The sequence below is a fragment of the Microtus ochrogaster genome (assembly GCF_000317375.1).
Source record: "Microtus ochrogaster isolate Prairie Vole_2 chromosome 14 unlocalized genomic scaffold, MicOch1.0 chr14_random_1, whole genome shotgun sequence".
NCBI classification, from domain to species: Eukaryota; Metazoa; Chordata; class Mammalia; order Rodentia; family Cricetidae; genus Microtus; species Microtus ochrogaster.
Window position 1 is genome coordinate 1,339,311 of NW_004949096.1, and position 15,707 is coordinate 1,355,017.

At 38.4% G+C, this 15,707-nt stretch overlaps 1 protein-coding gene across 1 annotated transcript in view; it reads left to right on the top strand.

Moving 5' to 3' along the window:
• LOC101983087 (doublecortin domain-containing protein 1) overlaps positions 1-12,511 on the top strand; it is a 35,894-nt gene extending 23,383 nt beyond the window's left edge. The window contains 1 exon segment of the mRNA XM_005372498.1: positions 12,410-12,511. Coding sequence (XP_005372555.1) covers positions 12,410-12,511 — 102 coding nt within the window.
• Positions 12,512-15,707: the final 3,196 nt, after the last annotated feature.

Below are 15,707 nucleotides of genomic sequence, written 5' to 3' on the forward strand. Positions count from 1 at the left end.
ATGGCTCTGTTTTCATGGTGTTCATGTAAAAAGAGGCTTCTCAGGGGCTGGAGAGATGGCTCCGAGGTTAAGAGCATTGCCTGCTCTTCCAGAGGCCCTGAGTTCAATTCTCAGCAACCACATGGTGGCTCACAACCATCTGTAATGGCACACATACAGGCAGAACACTGTATACATTATATATATATAAAGAGGCTTCTCTGATTAAGGCTGAGGGTAGCTTTTTAAAATGGGTATGAACATACACATTGAGAAGACAGCTTAATGCTACTTAACCTATGACCTAACTAGACATGGGTTGTGAACTGGTCTTGTAGTTTTAGACATGAATTCCCTTCTGTGTTGTGGACCTCAAATCCAACTGGAAGGCAGCTGGTTGTCCCTCTAACAATCATGCCATTTTTGCCCAAATCGGTACATCTTACTCACATCTAGATAAGACCAATGATACTTTTTCACTTCCTACAACCTGCCTAACCTTCTGGGACTTCAAAAGCTAGACAGTAGAAAGGAGGTTTCCTTTTCTTTTCCAGATGCTTCCTCTGCATCTCGCAACTGGGATGTGAGCCATCAGCTATATAGTCTTACTTGCTCCTTCTAGTGCAGAGCTTAGAGGACTGGCAAGAACTTATCTTGTTTTGGAGGCTCTGAGGCTTTCCTGAGAAACTCTGTAGAGTAATCCACACCTGGCACTGGGAACTTCATTCAGTTGCCCACTGCTTCTACAGACAGCATTGCCTGCCTTGTAGGATGACTTCCTTTAGTCTCTTTTGTTTGCTATTTTGGTTCGAAGATAGTAGGTTTTCATAGGACCTTTTCATATTCCCTTCAGTTTGGTTAAACCCCACAACCTGAATCCATAGTTTTCCAATCTTCTCACTCCCTTATAGATTTAATCTCCCACCACAGTATAGCCCTCTTTATTTTCTTCTTCCTATATTTTACTGCTCTCATTTCCTTAAGGTATCTTCCCGTGTGTGTGTGTGTGTGTGTGTGTGTGTGTGTGTGTGTGTGTGTGTGTAAATGCCATGGTATGCATGATGGTATGCGTGTGGAGTTCAAATATCAACTTCAGTTGTTGGTCTTCACCATCCACCATGTTTGACCCAATTGCCTTGCTTGCCGCTGTGCACTCCTGAGTAGGTGTCTGAGTTTCCAAGGATTCCCGTTGGAGTACTGGAATTACAGTGCACACTGCCACCTCTGCTGCATGTAGGTGCTGGGAATTCTAACCCAGGTCCATCCTCGTTTGCAGTACACATTAATGTTTTAGATTAGCTTATGATTTTCATTTATTGAGTTAAATTACTCCATCTGTTTTAGATTAGCTTATGATTTTCATTTAATGAGTTAAATTACTCCATCAGTAATTAAAAGTGAAGAACTCAAACATGGGTTAAATTTTTAGTGGACACAAATATGTATAGGGTTCCTCGAACAATTTACAGGATCTTAAGGGATGGGCTTTCTGAACTGATGAGGTACTTAGTTATCATTGTCTGTAGGCCTCTGTCTCTGTCATTAGACACTGCCCTTGTCAGCAGGCCAGCCAATAACCAAGCTGAGGAGATTATGTGTGGTTTAGGTGCTTGCATTTAACCCCCTTGTTTCAGAAACTACCTTCACTCTCAGCTCTCCCTGGGGCTTCTGTTTCCCAGGTTGTCTGAATTACTCCCCGTCTTTTCTGATGCAAAAGGTTAGTTTCTGGAAGGCTGGGTGTAAAGGAAGGGAAAGGAACTGAGGATAGAGTTGTTTTCGTGGAATCCATCTGGTTTAACCCAAGTTTTGCAAATACAAATCCAGTTAAATTTTATAGCTCATTTCAATTTTTCTGCTGAATTATTTCCAACTAAGTTATCTTCACTTTATTTTTAAGGAAAAGAGGCTAAGTGTTGACCTTTTATTTAATAGCTACAATAGATTTTTAAATAAAAAGTCATTTCAATAATCTTTTTTTTACACTTGATAGTTTTTGAGAGACTCTTGGTATATGCATATACTGATGTGAAGAAAACATATCATTAGATTAATTGACTGAGAAGAGAATACTTCCTTCTGCCACACTTCCTACAAACAATGTTCTCATTTATGACACACAGAATATCTGTAGTAGAATTGTCTGGGTTTCATGTATAGAATTCATTCCACTCTAAGCCTGTTGAGTTGAGAATATCTTTGGCATGGAGCTGGAAAGTCTAAATATTCACAAATATCTTCAAATGACTCCCAGTACCATTAAAACTTAAGAAATCTCCTTCCATTGATTTTCAATATTTTTTATTCTTAAAGCATAAAACAGTTAATACTTATGGGTACCATGAGATTGTTATTTTGATATAAGTTGCATAATAATCAAATCTGTGTAACATTGTTTCCTCAAACAATTCTTAGTTTTTTCTGTGAAAACATGGAATTTTCATAGTGTTATTTCTTGGTTTTCTATGCTTCTTATGTGGGAGAGGAAAAAATAATAAAGACCATAGGAAGGAAGACATCAAGTTGCTAAATTAGGACAAACTCATAGTTCAGAAATCAGAAATTGAAAGCACTTGTAAGTTTGCCCAAAAAGTTATCTATGTATAGGAAATATGCTTTAGAAAACAAAAACGTGGTCTTGTATTTATATGCAAACATTTTATTAATTACTCTTGCATATTACCACTGAATACTTATGTAAGTATTCAGACTTATATATGTCATGATATGTCATAGGATTTATGAGATGTATTTAAACCACAGGGAAGTCCTGAGTTCTGTTGTTTTCAGTGTTCATTAATTTGAAGATAATTCAACAAGCTTAAACAAATAAAACCTAAAGGAAAAATTAAAATTTAATAAAGGCCCAGTTCAATTAAAACTATAATACTATGAGTTCATAATGTTCCTACATATAAACCAATGGCTGTACAAGCAGAGAGTTTCCCAATAGTGTAGGTAAAATAATTTATAGAACATTTAGAGAGATTCTAAAAGAAGCACTTGGAGTAACAAAGTTTGATTAAGGATGCTGAAGACGGGTTCTGACAGGGGAGGTCATGCATAATCAGTGTGCTGGAAGTTCTCTTGGAGCTTTTTATAAGATTTGAGGGAAATTTTATTGATACTAGTTATTATTACTTTAAAATATGTTTTTCACCTTATAGGTTAAAATCTGATTAAAACACATAATGGCATATCTTTTAATATAAAATTTGATAACATTTTATTCACAAAAATCTGTAAGTAGCCAGCTGTTTTTTCTTACTTAACATGAAATTTGAGAATTGTGTAATTAGAAGTTTTAGAATGATTTAAGTAATTATTATTAGATTTTTTTCTTGTGGACTTCAGACTATATATGAAATAAAAACAATAAGAATTTTTATTTCTAATTATTTATTTAGTTTAGTTAAGGACAATCATTAATATTAACTACAGGCAGAACAAACAAACAATATCGTAAATCTGAACAGATAAAATTTATTTTTGTGCTCTTTTTGAGGCTTTATTTTTATGTGCATTTTGTATGTTTAATATATTTTCATGTCTAAGAATGTTAGCATAAATATGCTGATTAAATGAAAGGGTTAATTCAATTAGCTTCCATAGGTACCAGTCACTAGAGTTTCTTGGTGGCTTTTACCTGGTTTCTAAATAATAAAGTCTCAGAATTGTATGAAATCACCTCATCATAGAGCTCAAAACATTGAGACTTAACTATTTAACTGCCGTGCCCAGTAGGAACAGTTAGAACCAGGGTTCCTCTGTGGTGTCCGAGCGAGCGAACCACAGCGGCCTCATAGCCTCCCTTTGCTGCTGGAAACCAGAGCTCCTGTGAAAATGGCCCTGAGGGTTCCCATCTGAGGTCGCCGCCACAGTGATGCCTGGAATTTCTTCCCCTGGTAACTTATGAAAATCAGAAACTACTCTGACAGTTTGGATCAATTTTTGGAAATAAAATCCTGTTGGGCTCACAAGTAAACTTTTGTTGTTATTAAAACTAGTACAGATATACTTCTTCCTATGTTTTGATCTCAAGTGTGCTCTTATTTAAAAATGGTATTGAGTAGCATTGAAAACAAAACCAGTAGGTATTTGCTTTCAGTAAGATAGGGAAGCTAATGTTGGAGAAATCATTACCTTCTAAACCTCGGGAAAGGGGATGAAGTGGTAATTACTTTAAATGTTAGGAAATAGTAAACAGTAGATGTAATTCCTGAGAGAAAAGGGGAAATAAAAGTATCTATCTGGAGAATAGTTGATGAAATGAACATAGGTATCTCCTTTTATGTCTGACTGTTAGGCTGCTCACCTGTGGTCTGACCTCCACAGGTACCAGAGAAAGGAACAGCTAATAGGATGAGAAAGGAAACACTATGGGCATACATGAAGGGTAAGGAGACATTAGCTCCCTGACCATCTGGAGAAGGTGATCTTATTGGACGTTTGGGGCTTTCATGAAACTCCTAAAACAGGTAAACTGTATCCAAGAGAAATGTAAATCAATAGAAGTTGACACCATAAAAAAAATTAACAGAAGAAGACTTTTCGGAACCGTAATGAATTAAAGAAAAATATGAATATTATGTGAAAAGAAATGGAAGCTAAAAACGGAGCCAGTGAAGGGGCTCAGGGAACATAACAGAAGTGGGGGTTGTAGGAATGTAAGAGCTGGACGATGGGAAGGAGACCCGTGAACTCACACCAACAGTGTCTGCTTGCACCAGCTCTGAACAAGACCGGCTTCATTAACAGTCCACCTAGGTAGAGGGAGGGTCTCACGAGGCCCCACCCCTCCCAGAGGAGCTATAGGCAGTTAAAGTTACAGAGAGAGAGAAATATATTCCTCGGTGGTATAGCCACTGGTAAACTGCTCCAACTCAAGAATATAACCTTCCCAGACAAAGCATTGTGAGAGAAAATCCTCCAAAAATATCAGTGAGCTTGTTTTGTGCCAGACAGCTACTGCTGGACATGGGGCCTTGCCTTAAGAGTAGTTTATATACCCAGTGAGACTCCATTGGAGAAAACTATCTTTTCCTTTGTGAGCAGTTATCAATTGGAGATAGTTTCTGGGTTAGGGATATGGGCTTATGCCCACTTTCCCTCTCAGCCCTGGGACCTCATCAGGCTGAGACCCTTGCAAGCCCTGTGCATGTTGTCAATCAATAGGCTTGGCAATAGCCTGGGGTGTTTTGGGGTTCCTTCGGCCAGCAACTGTATTAGAATTGGAAGCTTCATTTGGTGATGAGGATCTCTAGACTGGGGCTTCAACTACCTCATTGTATGATGATTCTGTTTAGATCACTTTTATATCTGCATATATTTTAGAAAGTTTAGTCCAAATTTTCTTTGTGCCACCAGAAAAAAAAAAACACAGAGACTTACTATTAACTATGAAATTTTGGCCTTAGCTTACGCTTGTTTCTAACTGGTTCTTATAAGTTAAATTAACCCATATTTTCGAATCAACGTTCATCCATGTGCTCGTTACCTCATCTCTATCTCCTGCTCCTCTGCATCTGGCTGGCGACTCCCCCTTTCTTCCTCCCAGAGCTCTCTCTGTCCAGAAGTCTTGTTTGTATCTCCTGTCTAGCTACTGACTGTTTAGCTTTTCATTAAACCAATCATAGGGACATATCAGATATCTCACATTTCCCCCTTTTGTTTAAATAAATAAAAAGAGTTTTGACTCTAAGGGAAAAACAATTACAATAAGAACAATTATCAGGTAAGGATTTGATGTGGGAGTGTCATATATTACTCTGTTGATTTCATTGGTTAATTAATAAAGAAACTGCTTGGCCTGATAGGTTAGAACATAGGTGGGTGGAGGAAACAGAACAGAATACTGGGAGGAAGAGGAAGTGAGCTCAAACGCCATGCCTCTCCTCTCCAAGGCAGATGTGATGAAGCAAGCTGCCAGGTCAGACATGCTGAATCTTTCCTGGTAAGATTGGTGCTATACAGATTACTAAATACAGGTTAGGCAGGATGTTAGAATTAGCCATTAAGAGACTAGAGCTAATGGGCCAAGCAGTGTTTAAAATAATACAATTTACGTGTTGTTATTTCGGGGCATAAGCTAGCCAGGCGGCCCGGAGCTGGGTGGCAGGAACGTCAGCCCGCAGCTCCTACTACAAGGATTACATTTATAATGTCTAGTTCATTTGCATTTGGCAATTCAGAGAAAATACTCTATTAATGGATTTTTAGGAGATCTCCCCTGAACAAACCTGATTCTCTTTAACCTTGAATGAATCCATAGCCTTTCATTTTCTGTGGAAACAAAAGCATGACTTCTTTCCCAAAGAAATACATTTCCTGAATTCCATTTTCAAGTTAAGGCAATCCTAAAGTATCTAGTCTAGTTTAATCCAGCAGTCCCTTCTGTAGCGTGATTAATAAAATCCCAGAGACAGATATTGGGGGTCAACCTGAAGGTCAGAAGAGCAAAACAGTCAGCTTCTAGCTCTTACCTCCATCTCAGTCCAAAATGGTGATTCTGCACCCAGGAATCCTCAAAATGAGATTGTGTGAGAGCTGTCTCCTCCAATTTTATAATCCTTTCTAGGGCCAGGATTGTACACTACTACCACCCAGTATCTATGGCAAACTAATGTGACTACTGGGATTAAAGGTGTATCACCACTGCCTGGTCTGTAAGGCTGACCAGTGGGGATGTTTGACTCTCTGATCTTCAGGCAAGCTTTATTTATTAAATACAAATGAAATATCATTATATCCTTCCATAATCCAGTGTCTCACAGCAGCTGTCATTCTCTGTTCATTTGCATTCATAAAATTCAGAATCAGCAAGACACCTGTAGAATCCAGTTTAACTATGTAAAGATGGGCTGCATTTGTCTCACCTTGCCTGCCAAAGGCACCTGATTGGTCGGATAAAGAGCAGAATGGCCAATAGCTAGGCAGAGAAGGGAGAGGCAGGGTTTCTGGGCAGAGATAATAAATAGGAAGAGAAATATGAGCTCAAAAGAAGAAGAGAGAAGAGAATGAGGGAGAAAGAAAGAGAGAAGCCCAGGGCTAGCCAGCCAGAGAGCCTCCAGATAAACACGTTACAGATGAAGCAGGAAAAATAGGACATACAGAAAGACAAGATAAAAAGCCGTGAGGCGAAAAGTAGATAAAGAGAAACAGGTTAATTTAAGTTAAAAGAGCTAACCAGAAATGAGTCTAAGCTAGGCCGAGCATTCATAACTAAGAAGTCTTCATGTTATGGTTTAGAAGGTGGTTGGTAGCCAGAAAAAAAGAAGAAGAAAAGCCTGGAGCAATAGTTTAGTGCTTAAAAGCACTGACTTCTAGAGTACCCATGAAGCAGATCACAACTGTCTATAACTCTGGTTCCAGGGGTTCCAATGCCCTCTTCTTTCTCATGGGTATGAATCACACATAAGACGTGCAGATATATATGTAGGCAAACATCCAAACACATAAAATGTTAAAACCATTTTTACTTTATTTATTTGTTTGATTTTGTTTTGTTTTTTCAAGACAGAGTTTCTCTATGTAGCCTTGGAACTAGCTCTGTAGACCAGCTGGCCTCAAACTCACAGAGCTCCACCTGCCTCTGTCTCCCAACTGCTGGAATTAAAGGCATGTGCCATCATTGCCCAGCTATTTTATTTTACTACATTTTTATATTTTTATTTTCAAGACAGAATTTCTCTGTGGAGCCCTACTGTCCTGGAACTCATTGTGTAAACAGACCAGTCTGACATCAAAGTCAGAGATCCACCTACCTCTAACTCCCGAGGGTTTAGATTAAAGGAATTGCCGCCGTGCCCAGCTAAAATAAATAAACAAACAAATAAATAAATAAATAAATTTAAAATAATAAAATAAGCAAGGAGTAAGTATTCATAGATTAATTATAAAGTATTTCCATTATCTGCTTCTCATTTTATAAAATAAAATATCATAACATTGAACACAATTTGAAAAGAAATTGTTGTTTTTACAAATCAGAGTCATGTTCGTTATTAGTGAGAGCAAATAATTATATCTCCTTGTCTGTCTGTCATCTACCTTAATGAGAACAAGATGAAGAACAGTTGAGCAAATGTGTCCCCAGGATTTATCCAGAATCATATATTCAATTTACTTCATATAATGGATGCAAACTCAATATCCTGGGATCTTCAGGTTAAAATAGTGGTGATAAATCTGAATCTAACTTGTAAGCCATTAGGCTCAGCAGAGATTTAAGCTATTGTATACATTTAGTTTTTTAAAACTTCCTAATCTGTTGATAGTCTTTCAGCTAGCAGAAAAATTTCTGTAGAAACAGATCTCTCAACAGATTAATGATAAACTGGTGTTCTTTCCCACTGAGTATATACAATTAATTGCAAGAGGTGAAATATTTTTAGCAATTCAAAGAATTAATTTCATAATTATCCATCCGTCTTCACAGTTTTCTGCCTGATAAATTTACTCTAAATCCTTCCCTGGGTTCCTAATTAAATAATCATAAATGTTAAGTTTCATAGACTCACGTGGTAGTGCCGTTGTAATCCATTTGGTAGACAAATATGTCCTGAGTCAGTACACATCAATTGTCAACTTCTGAGAAACATACAACCCCTCCTCAGTTTGTTTACTAACAGATACACAACTTTAGTGTCAAATAGCAGACAATTCTTGTTCAAGCAGACATAAGCAAAAAGAAACTAAGAAATCCAGAGGTAGGAGCACTCTGCACACGGAGTGATGGGATTCTGACCCTGGTTCCTGGAACTCTGTGGTTTTTCCTGTGTCGGTAATAAAATGATTGCTGTGCAACATGGTGTGATTATGTCAGGACGCACAAAGGAACACCCTCCTTAGGGATGAACAAGCCTTCCTGGAAGCCCCTTCTCATGTCTTATTGGCCGAAACTGGGTTGTGTATCCAACCCATTCACTGTTAGTGAGCGTGGCAAAGTTTGCCTGAAGATTAGAGGACTGAGGGAGCCATAGTTAACCATAGAGATCTGGAGGTCTGTACAGAGAGAAAGGAAGTGATATGGCTGGACAGAAAGAGAAATATAAGGCAGGAGGAGACAGGAGCTCAGCCCTTTTTTGGCTGAGAATTTGGCAGCGTAAGAGGTGGCTGGTGCTTGCTCCTTTGTCTCTCTGCGCTTTCAGCATTTACCCTGATACCTGGCTCTGGGTTTTTATTATTAAGACCAATTAGAACTTGTGAAATACTTTTTGCATCAAATTGCATCAGAAGTGCAAGGGTGAATCCTTAAAGAAAACTTGTGCTGTATACTGAGGATGTGGCAGAGATCAGAGATGGAGCAGGCAACCAACAGTATTGCTGTAGATATGAAGATACTTTCTTACTTTATTTCCTAAAGGTAGTATATAAAGCTTGTGCAAGGCACTAAAAAGAATTAGTTTTATTTGAAAAAAAAAATGTCCAGAATTGTCCTTTAGCTATAGCATAGTTTTACAAAACTGTCAGAAACTTTACAAACAGCACTTATTAGAATCTTTAAAAAATGTAAGATCAAGGACAAAATGAGTTGAATTAGGAATAATGTATATCAAACTGCATTCATTTATTTACCCAAAATGTTTTTAAGACTACTAAAGTCTACCAAGTACCCGGGATATAGTAATGAGCAAAATTAACCACATTGCTCTCCTCACACATTCAGTCTGGAGACGGGCAAGGGAATGTGTACACATAATTATTCAATGTGGACCGATGATACAGAGAAAGCTTCTGGGATGAGAAGCAGCAGCCTGATGGTGGGAAGCCTCCAGCAGAGAACACAGCACAGAAGAGGCTCCAAGGGCAAAGTGAGCAAGATGCATTTTGGGAGTAGGAAGGTTGGTGTGCGCACGACTCAGGCTGCATCACTGTGGCGTAAGACTGACATAAACAACCTTAGGGGAGAAAGGGCTGCTTTACTTCACAGTGTACTGTTACTTCTGGCCCCAGAGTCAGGCAGAACAACGTGGTGCTGGGAGCATGTGGCAGGGGAAGTACTGAATAGGTATTAGATAGCTTAAAGCTAGGAGTCAATAGCAAGACAAACGTGTCATGTGGGAGTTGTCAGATATGTGTTTTCTTAAGGTAAGTGGAAAACTGGAGGCAGCACAGAAAGGGACTGCATACAACCCCAAGCACATGCCCCCAGTAATGTGTTTCTTCCAATCAAGCTCCACCTCTGATCAGCCATTTCGGGAGTCCACCAAGGGATTAATAAGTTTATTAGAGCAAAGCCTCAGAAACCCACCAGCTGGCAAACAAGTCCCCATGTGTCAGATCTTGTGTTTAGACTACAGCAGTGTATGGTGGGGGAGTGCGGCTTTGTAGGAAGCATGCAGACTTTCCTTCCTTGTCATCTGAAAGCCCTGAAAAGTCATGTAAAGGATTTGAGTCAGGAAAGTACTGGAGCATAATGAGGTTTATGGTTTTAAATAGATGATTTAATCTTTGGTAGGAAGTGAATTGAGTGTGTCAGGGTAGACAAAGGCAACTATTAGCTAACTGTTATAAGGGTCCTAGCATCAGCACAAGGATGTCCTAGCTTACATGAAAAATACACATGGACTTGTATGATCTTTAGTAGATGAGAAATGACAAACCTTGTGATGGCATGGATATGTGGCATGAAGAAGAGAAAGATGCCTTGGATTATGAGGATAGGTTTTAGGCTTCTAGCTTGGGCCTCTGGAGAGTCAGTTTTATTTCCTAGAGCATGGAATTCTAGAGTACTAGTCTCAAATTAGAAAGAATAGTGTTCAGTATTGGATATGTTGACCCCCGAGTCTATTTCATATAGGCAGCGATATTGAGCAGATATTACTTAATGCAGAGCTTAAAAGACAATCTCAGGATGGGTGTATCTGTTTGGGAGTTGCCAGTATACAGATGGAAGACAAAATTTATGGCTCTGTCTTAAGAATGCCTTAGTAGAAAAAGTAGAGCAGGAAAGAAAGAGGCCTAGGGCTTATCTTGAAAGACTGTTGTGCAGACAAGATTCACAAGCCTACAGAAAGAAGCAGAAGAAATAGTGTTTAGGAAGAGAAAGCAATCAAATGATGTTCATAATTCAAATGAGAGTTAAAAGCATCCTTATCCTCACCCATAATCTTTTTAATTTTATTTTTTTTTATTTTTTGGTTATTTAAGACAGGGTTTTTCTGTGCAACAGCTCAGGTTTCTCTGTGAAACAGCTCTGACTGTTCTGGAACTCACTTTGTAGACCAGGCTGGTCAAACTCACTTGCCTCTGCCTCCCGAGTGCTAGGATTGAAGGCGTGTGCCACCACTGCCTGGCTATCATTGATAATCTTTGGGCAATCTGTATTTTGTAAAATTAAAGCTAGAAAGAATGGTTTGCGAGTGAGTGATGGAAAAGGAAATGGGAAGAGAGGCTCTGGGCAGCTTCCTGCAACACCCTTGTAAAGGGGAGGAATGGCTTGAGGGACGTGTGGAGTATGGAGCAATGTGATTAGCAGACAATATAGACAACAGTCACGACCAATACAGTGAGAAAAGAGCAATTGCAAATACTTTAGAGAGAGCTGGTGGATAATTTAGACTGCTTACAATGCCAAGAACAAATGCCATTGAAGGCATGCTCACACTACATAAGAGGGATTTCTCTCATTATATATAATATAATTGAGAGAGAAAGACAGTGACCAAGGATGTAGGCTTGTAGCTTTACCAGCATGAAGATGAAGCTTCAGCCTTCTCTATGTAGTTCACACAACCCTGTGGAAGAGGATGGAGAAAGGGGAAGCTTGGTGAGGTAACAGATGGGAGACGGCGGAAGCATACATTGTGCAAAGCAAGAGAGAGACCAACAAAGAAATAAAACTGCAGCAAATTGGCAGAGCTTATGGACCAAGGATGGTGCTGAGGACAGCAATCTTGTTGCTATGTTCAGTTTCATGACTTTCTTCATGGTGCGAGGCTTCTAGTGTGAATATGACAGGGGCAGCAAGATACACTCAGAGCCAGACCTTTGTGACAAAGCTCAAGAAGGAAGAGTGACTTCAGTGAGGCAAGGGGTGGGCTTGGGTGAGGTTCCAGAAAGAATGTAGCCAGTAAGGAAGCCGCATCTTTCCACTGTATAATAGATAAATGGTGAGAGTAGAAGGCATCCAGAATAATGTGAACATCCCTCAGAGCTCCAATGCTCAGCTGTCTATCAAACAGAAGTTAGTCATTCTCTTGTCTGCTGCATGCATAAATCCCTCGTTTCCTCCTCCCCCCATTTCTTTTCCATCCTGCCCCCCTACTTTTCTTCCTTCATTTAGCCCTTTCTTCCTCCTTTTATATGTTAGAAGTGCTTTAGAAATCAAAAAAATTATTTTGCAATATAATTGTAATGATTATAGAAATTATTTAAATGTGTAACTGGTTTAACTAGAGCTTAATATAATAAATTATTTCATCCTGTATAGGTTTTAGATGCCTGCACAGTGAAAATAAGTCTAGATTCACCAGCCAGATAGATTTATGATATGAATGGTAGAAAAATTGAAGATATTTCAAAATGTAAGTAGCAAATGTTTTGTAACTCCTGTGATATGATTTTGAAAGAAATTTATATAATTTTCCCTTTGAGAATTTTATAGAAAATAAAAAACAAGAATTTAATTATACATGAATAAACATGGCATGCTTGCACAGAGGGGCACTGTGTAAAAATATCTTTCAAGGGGCACCAGGGTTGTAAGAATTATTTTTGCCCCAAGTTTGAGTTATTTTAAAAGCTGAGTATTTTAAATTTAGTGAACCATAAATATATAAACAATTATTGACATATCTGGGATCCAGTGTCTAAGGGAAAGTATTGAGCCCCCAGGTAGTGGCAGCGTGCTTGCCCAGTATTTTCAAGGTTGTGGGTTCAGTTCCCAGAGAGAGGGGGGAGAGAGGGAGAGAGGGATGGAAGAAGAGAGAGGAGGGAGGATGATATCTAGAGTTCATTCAGATTATCCTTAACTTTCTTAAGAGGAAAGATTTATATTTAGAAATCTGAATTTATTTTCTTTCCATGTGTGGTGTATCAGAATTGCTTCTCTACTGCACTCAGGCAGGCTGAGGCAGGAGGGCACAGGTTTGACTGCTAGTCTGGGCATGCTCTCAAAAGAAAACATTTACTGACCCAAATAGTGAGGTAGTGATTGAGGTTGCTGCCACCTCATGGCTGCCAGAGGTGTTCAAATGCATGCCTCATACTTCATGGGTCCCAGAAGTGTGCTATTATCACATTCTAATGCATGTCTCACTCTGTGTTTTTGCATACTATAAAAGCTTATGTCAGCTGAAATCAGTTTATGTGGCTACTAACCCTAGACTTAAAATACTTAAAGAGACTAATCCAATTGGAGGATCTTTGACCTGTAGCACTCCTCATCACTCAAAATCAGGTTCTAAAAATTGTTTTTCCTTGTTACTATGATGCTGCACATTGACTGATTGGAGTCCTAATTTTCTTGTTGAGTATTTTCCAAACCTTGGCTTAGGAAAGGTCAAATATTATGTAAAATATAACTTCTAGTTTAAATAAATAAATACTAATAGTCTTGATTTGCTGTGGCTTTTTTGTTGTTGTTAACTTTCTATCACATCAAGAAGTCAGCTATTGTAGTAAGTTCCGAGCAGGACTCTCTCAAAAGCACAGATTAGCAGTACAATTGCACCAGGTTACCAGTGCCTCCTACTTTATTACAGGATTAAATGTATGTCAGACATTCCTCCTGTGTTACAGAAATAAGCACTTTTGTCATGACATGTAACTACTTTTACATTGTCACAGTGAAACTTTTAAAAACCTCACATGATTTGCAAATTGTTTTTGTGGTTAGGTTTCTAAACCACAAGAGATTTTAATTTAAAAATAATTACATTGCATGGGGTCTCAGAATTGAAAGGTTGATGTGAAAACAAAGTTTCTCCCCTAACCAATAAGTAATGATACCTGTTGTCACAGGGAGCATCAAGTTTTCTCCAACGGAATGTCTCTGGGTAGCTATACCAACCAACCACACTCCATGGCAGGTCCAATGCCAAGGAGGAATTGGTCAACACAGAATGAACTCCATCTTTATTTTCTAATGATGTTTGTCTTGTTTTGTTTTTTTATTTTGTGGGAGAAGCACTTGTTTCATTTGGTAACTTTTTGTCTGTTTTTGGTTTGTTTGTTTTGATATTTGTTGAGAGAGAGAATATGAAGTTTGGTAGGCTAGGGAGGAGTTGAGGGAGGATAAATCATGGTTGAAATATATTTTATGAAAGAAGTTTGAAATAAAAAAGAAAAAGAAAATCAAACACCAACAGTAATTCTTTAGTTGTGGTTTCTGTATAGATCTATCCTTTCAACAGTAGATGAGAATTACTTATATCATATAGACACCATGTTTCTGTAGGAAATCAGTATGCTATTACATAATATGCTGATGCCTGTCAGAATAACAGGGCTAGCAAGAACAACAACAGAAAAGAAATCAAGAGGAGTAGATTTTCCATATCTATGTGCCTCTAAAACCAGGACATTAACTGAATAATAGTTATTAACTTGGGCGATAGAATGACAATCCTGTCCAGGCATCTCAGAGTGCTGCTGTAGACAAAGGATGTTAAAGATGCACACAGCACAAACAAGGGAAGGCACAGGAGGAAGCCAGACTCCCGTAGAAGAGAGCTCATGGCCAGTGGATGTCTTTATGAGGCACAGCCTTTAAGACGAGGGCTCTTTGCTTAGAGAAAAGTGCATTCACCAGCCAATCCTGTGTATCATTTGAATCACATCCCTCCTAGTTACTAATAAGTTTGAACTATTTGATGTCATAGATGTATTTAAAAGTAAATACCCTCCCTTTAAACAGATTTAATTAATTAATTAGTTAGTATGCGTATGTCCACACGCTTGTGAGCATGTGGATCTCAAAGGATAATTTGTAGTTGTTGATTCTTTATAATATATGGGCCAGAGACATTGATAGCAACTCCCTTTATCCATCTTGGTCTTAATGATCTTAGTTTCTCTTAAAAAAAAAAGTCTGTGTGCCATGTGTATTCCTGGTGTTCAAAAGAAGAGGGCAGAAGAGGGCACTGGAGGCCCTAAGACAGAAGGAACAGATGGTTTTAAGATGCCCTGTGATGCTGGGGCTCAAACCTAGGTGCTCTTAACTGCCAAGTCTTCTCTCCAGTCCTCTAGTGTCTCTTTGATGATGCTATTTAATAACATGGCATTCCAGGAAAAAAATAATGATATCTTAAAATTTGAGGGTCGTTGGATGGATCTAGAAAACATCATATTGAGTGAGGTAACCCAGACCCAGAAAGGCAAATATGTACTCACTCATAAGTGACTTTTAGACATAAAGCAAAGAAAAATCCAGCCTACAATTCATAATCCTAGAGTACCTAGATAACAAAGAGGACCCTAAGAGAGACATATATGGATCTAATCTACATAGAAAGTAGAAAAAGACAAGATCTCCTGAGTAAATTGGGAGTGTGGGAATCATGGGAGAAGGTAGAAGTGGGAAGAAGAGAGGCAAGTGGAGAAAAATATATAGCTCAATAAAAACAAGCAATAAAAATAAAATAAAACAACTATGTAAATAACAACAAAAATAACATGGCATTCCCATTCTGGTTAATAGTCTTCAACCATTTTAAATATCTTACCTACTCTGGTAAATATCTTACCTACTCTGGTAACTCTTTTAAATATCTTACCTACTCTGGTAA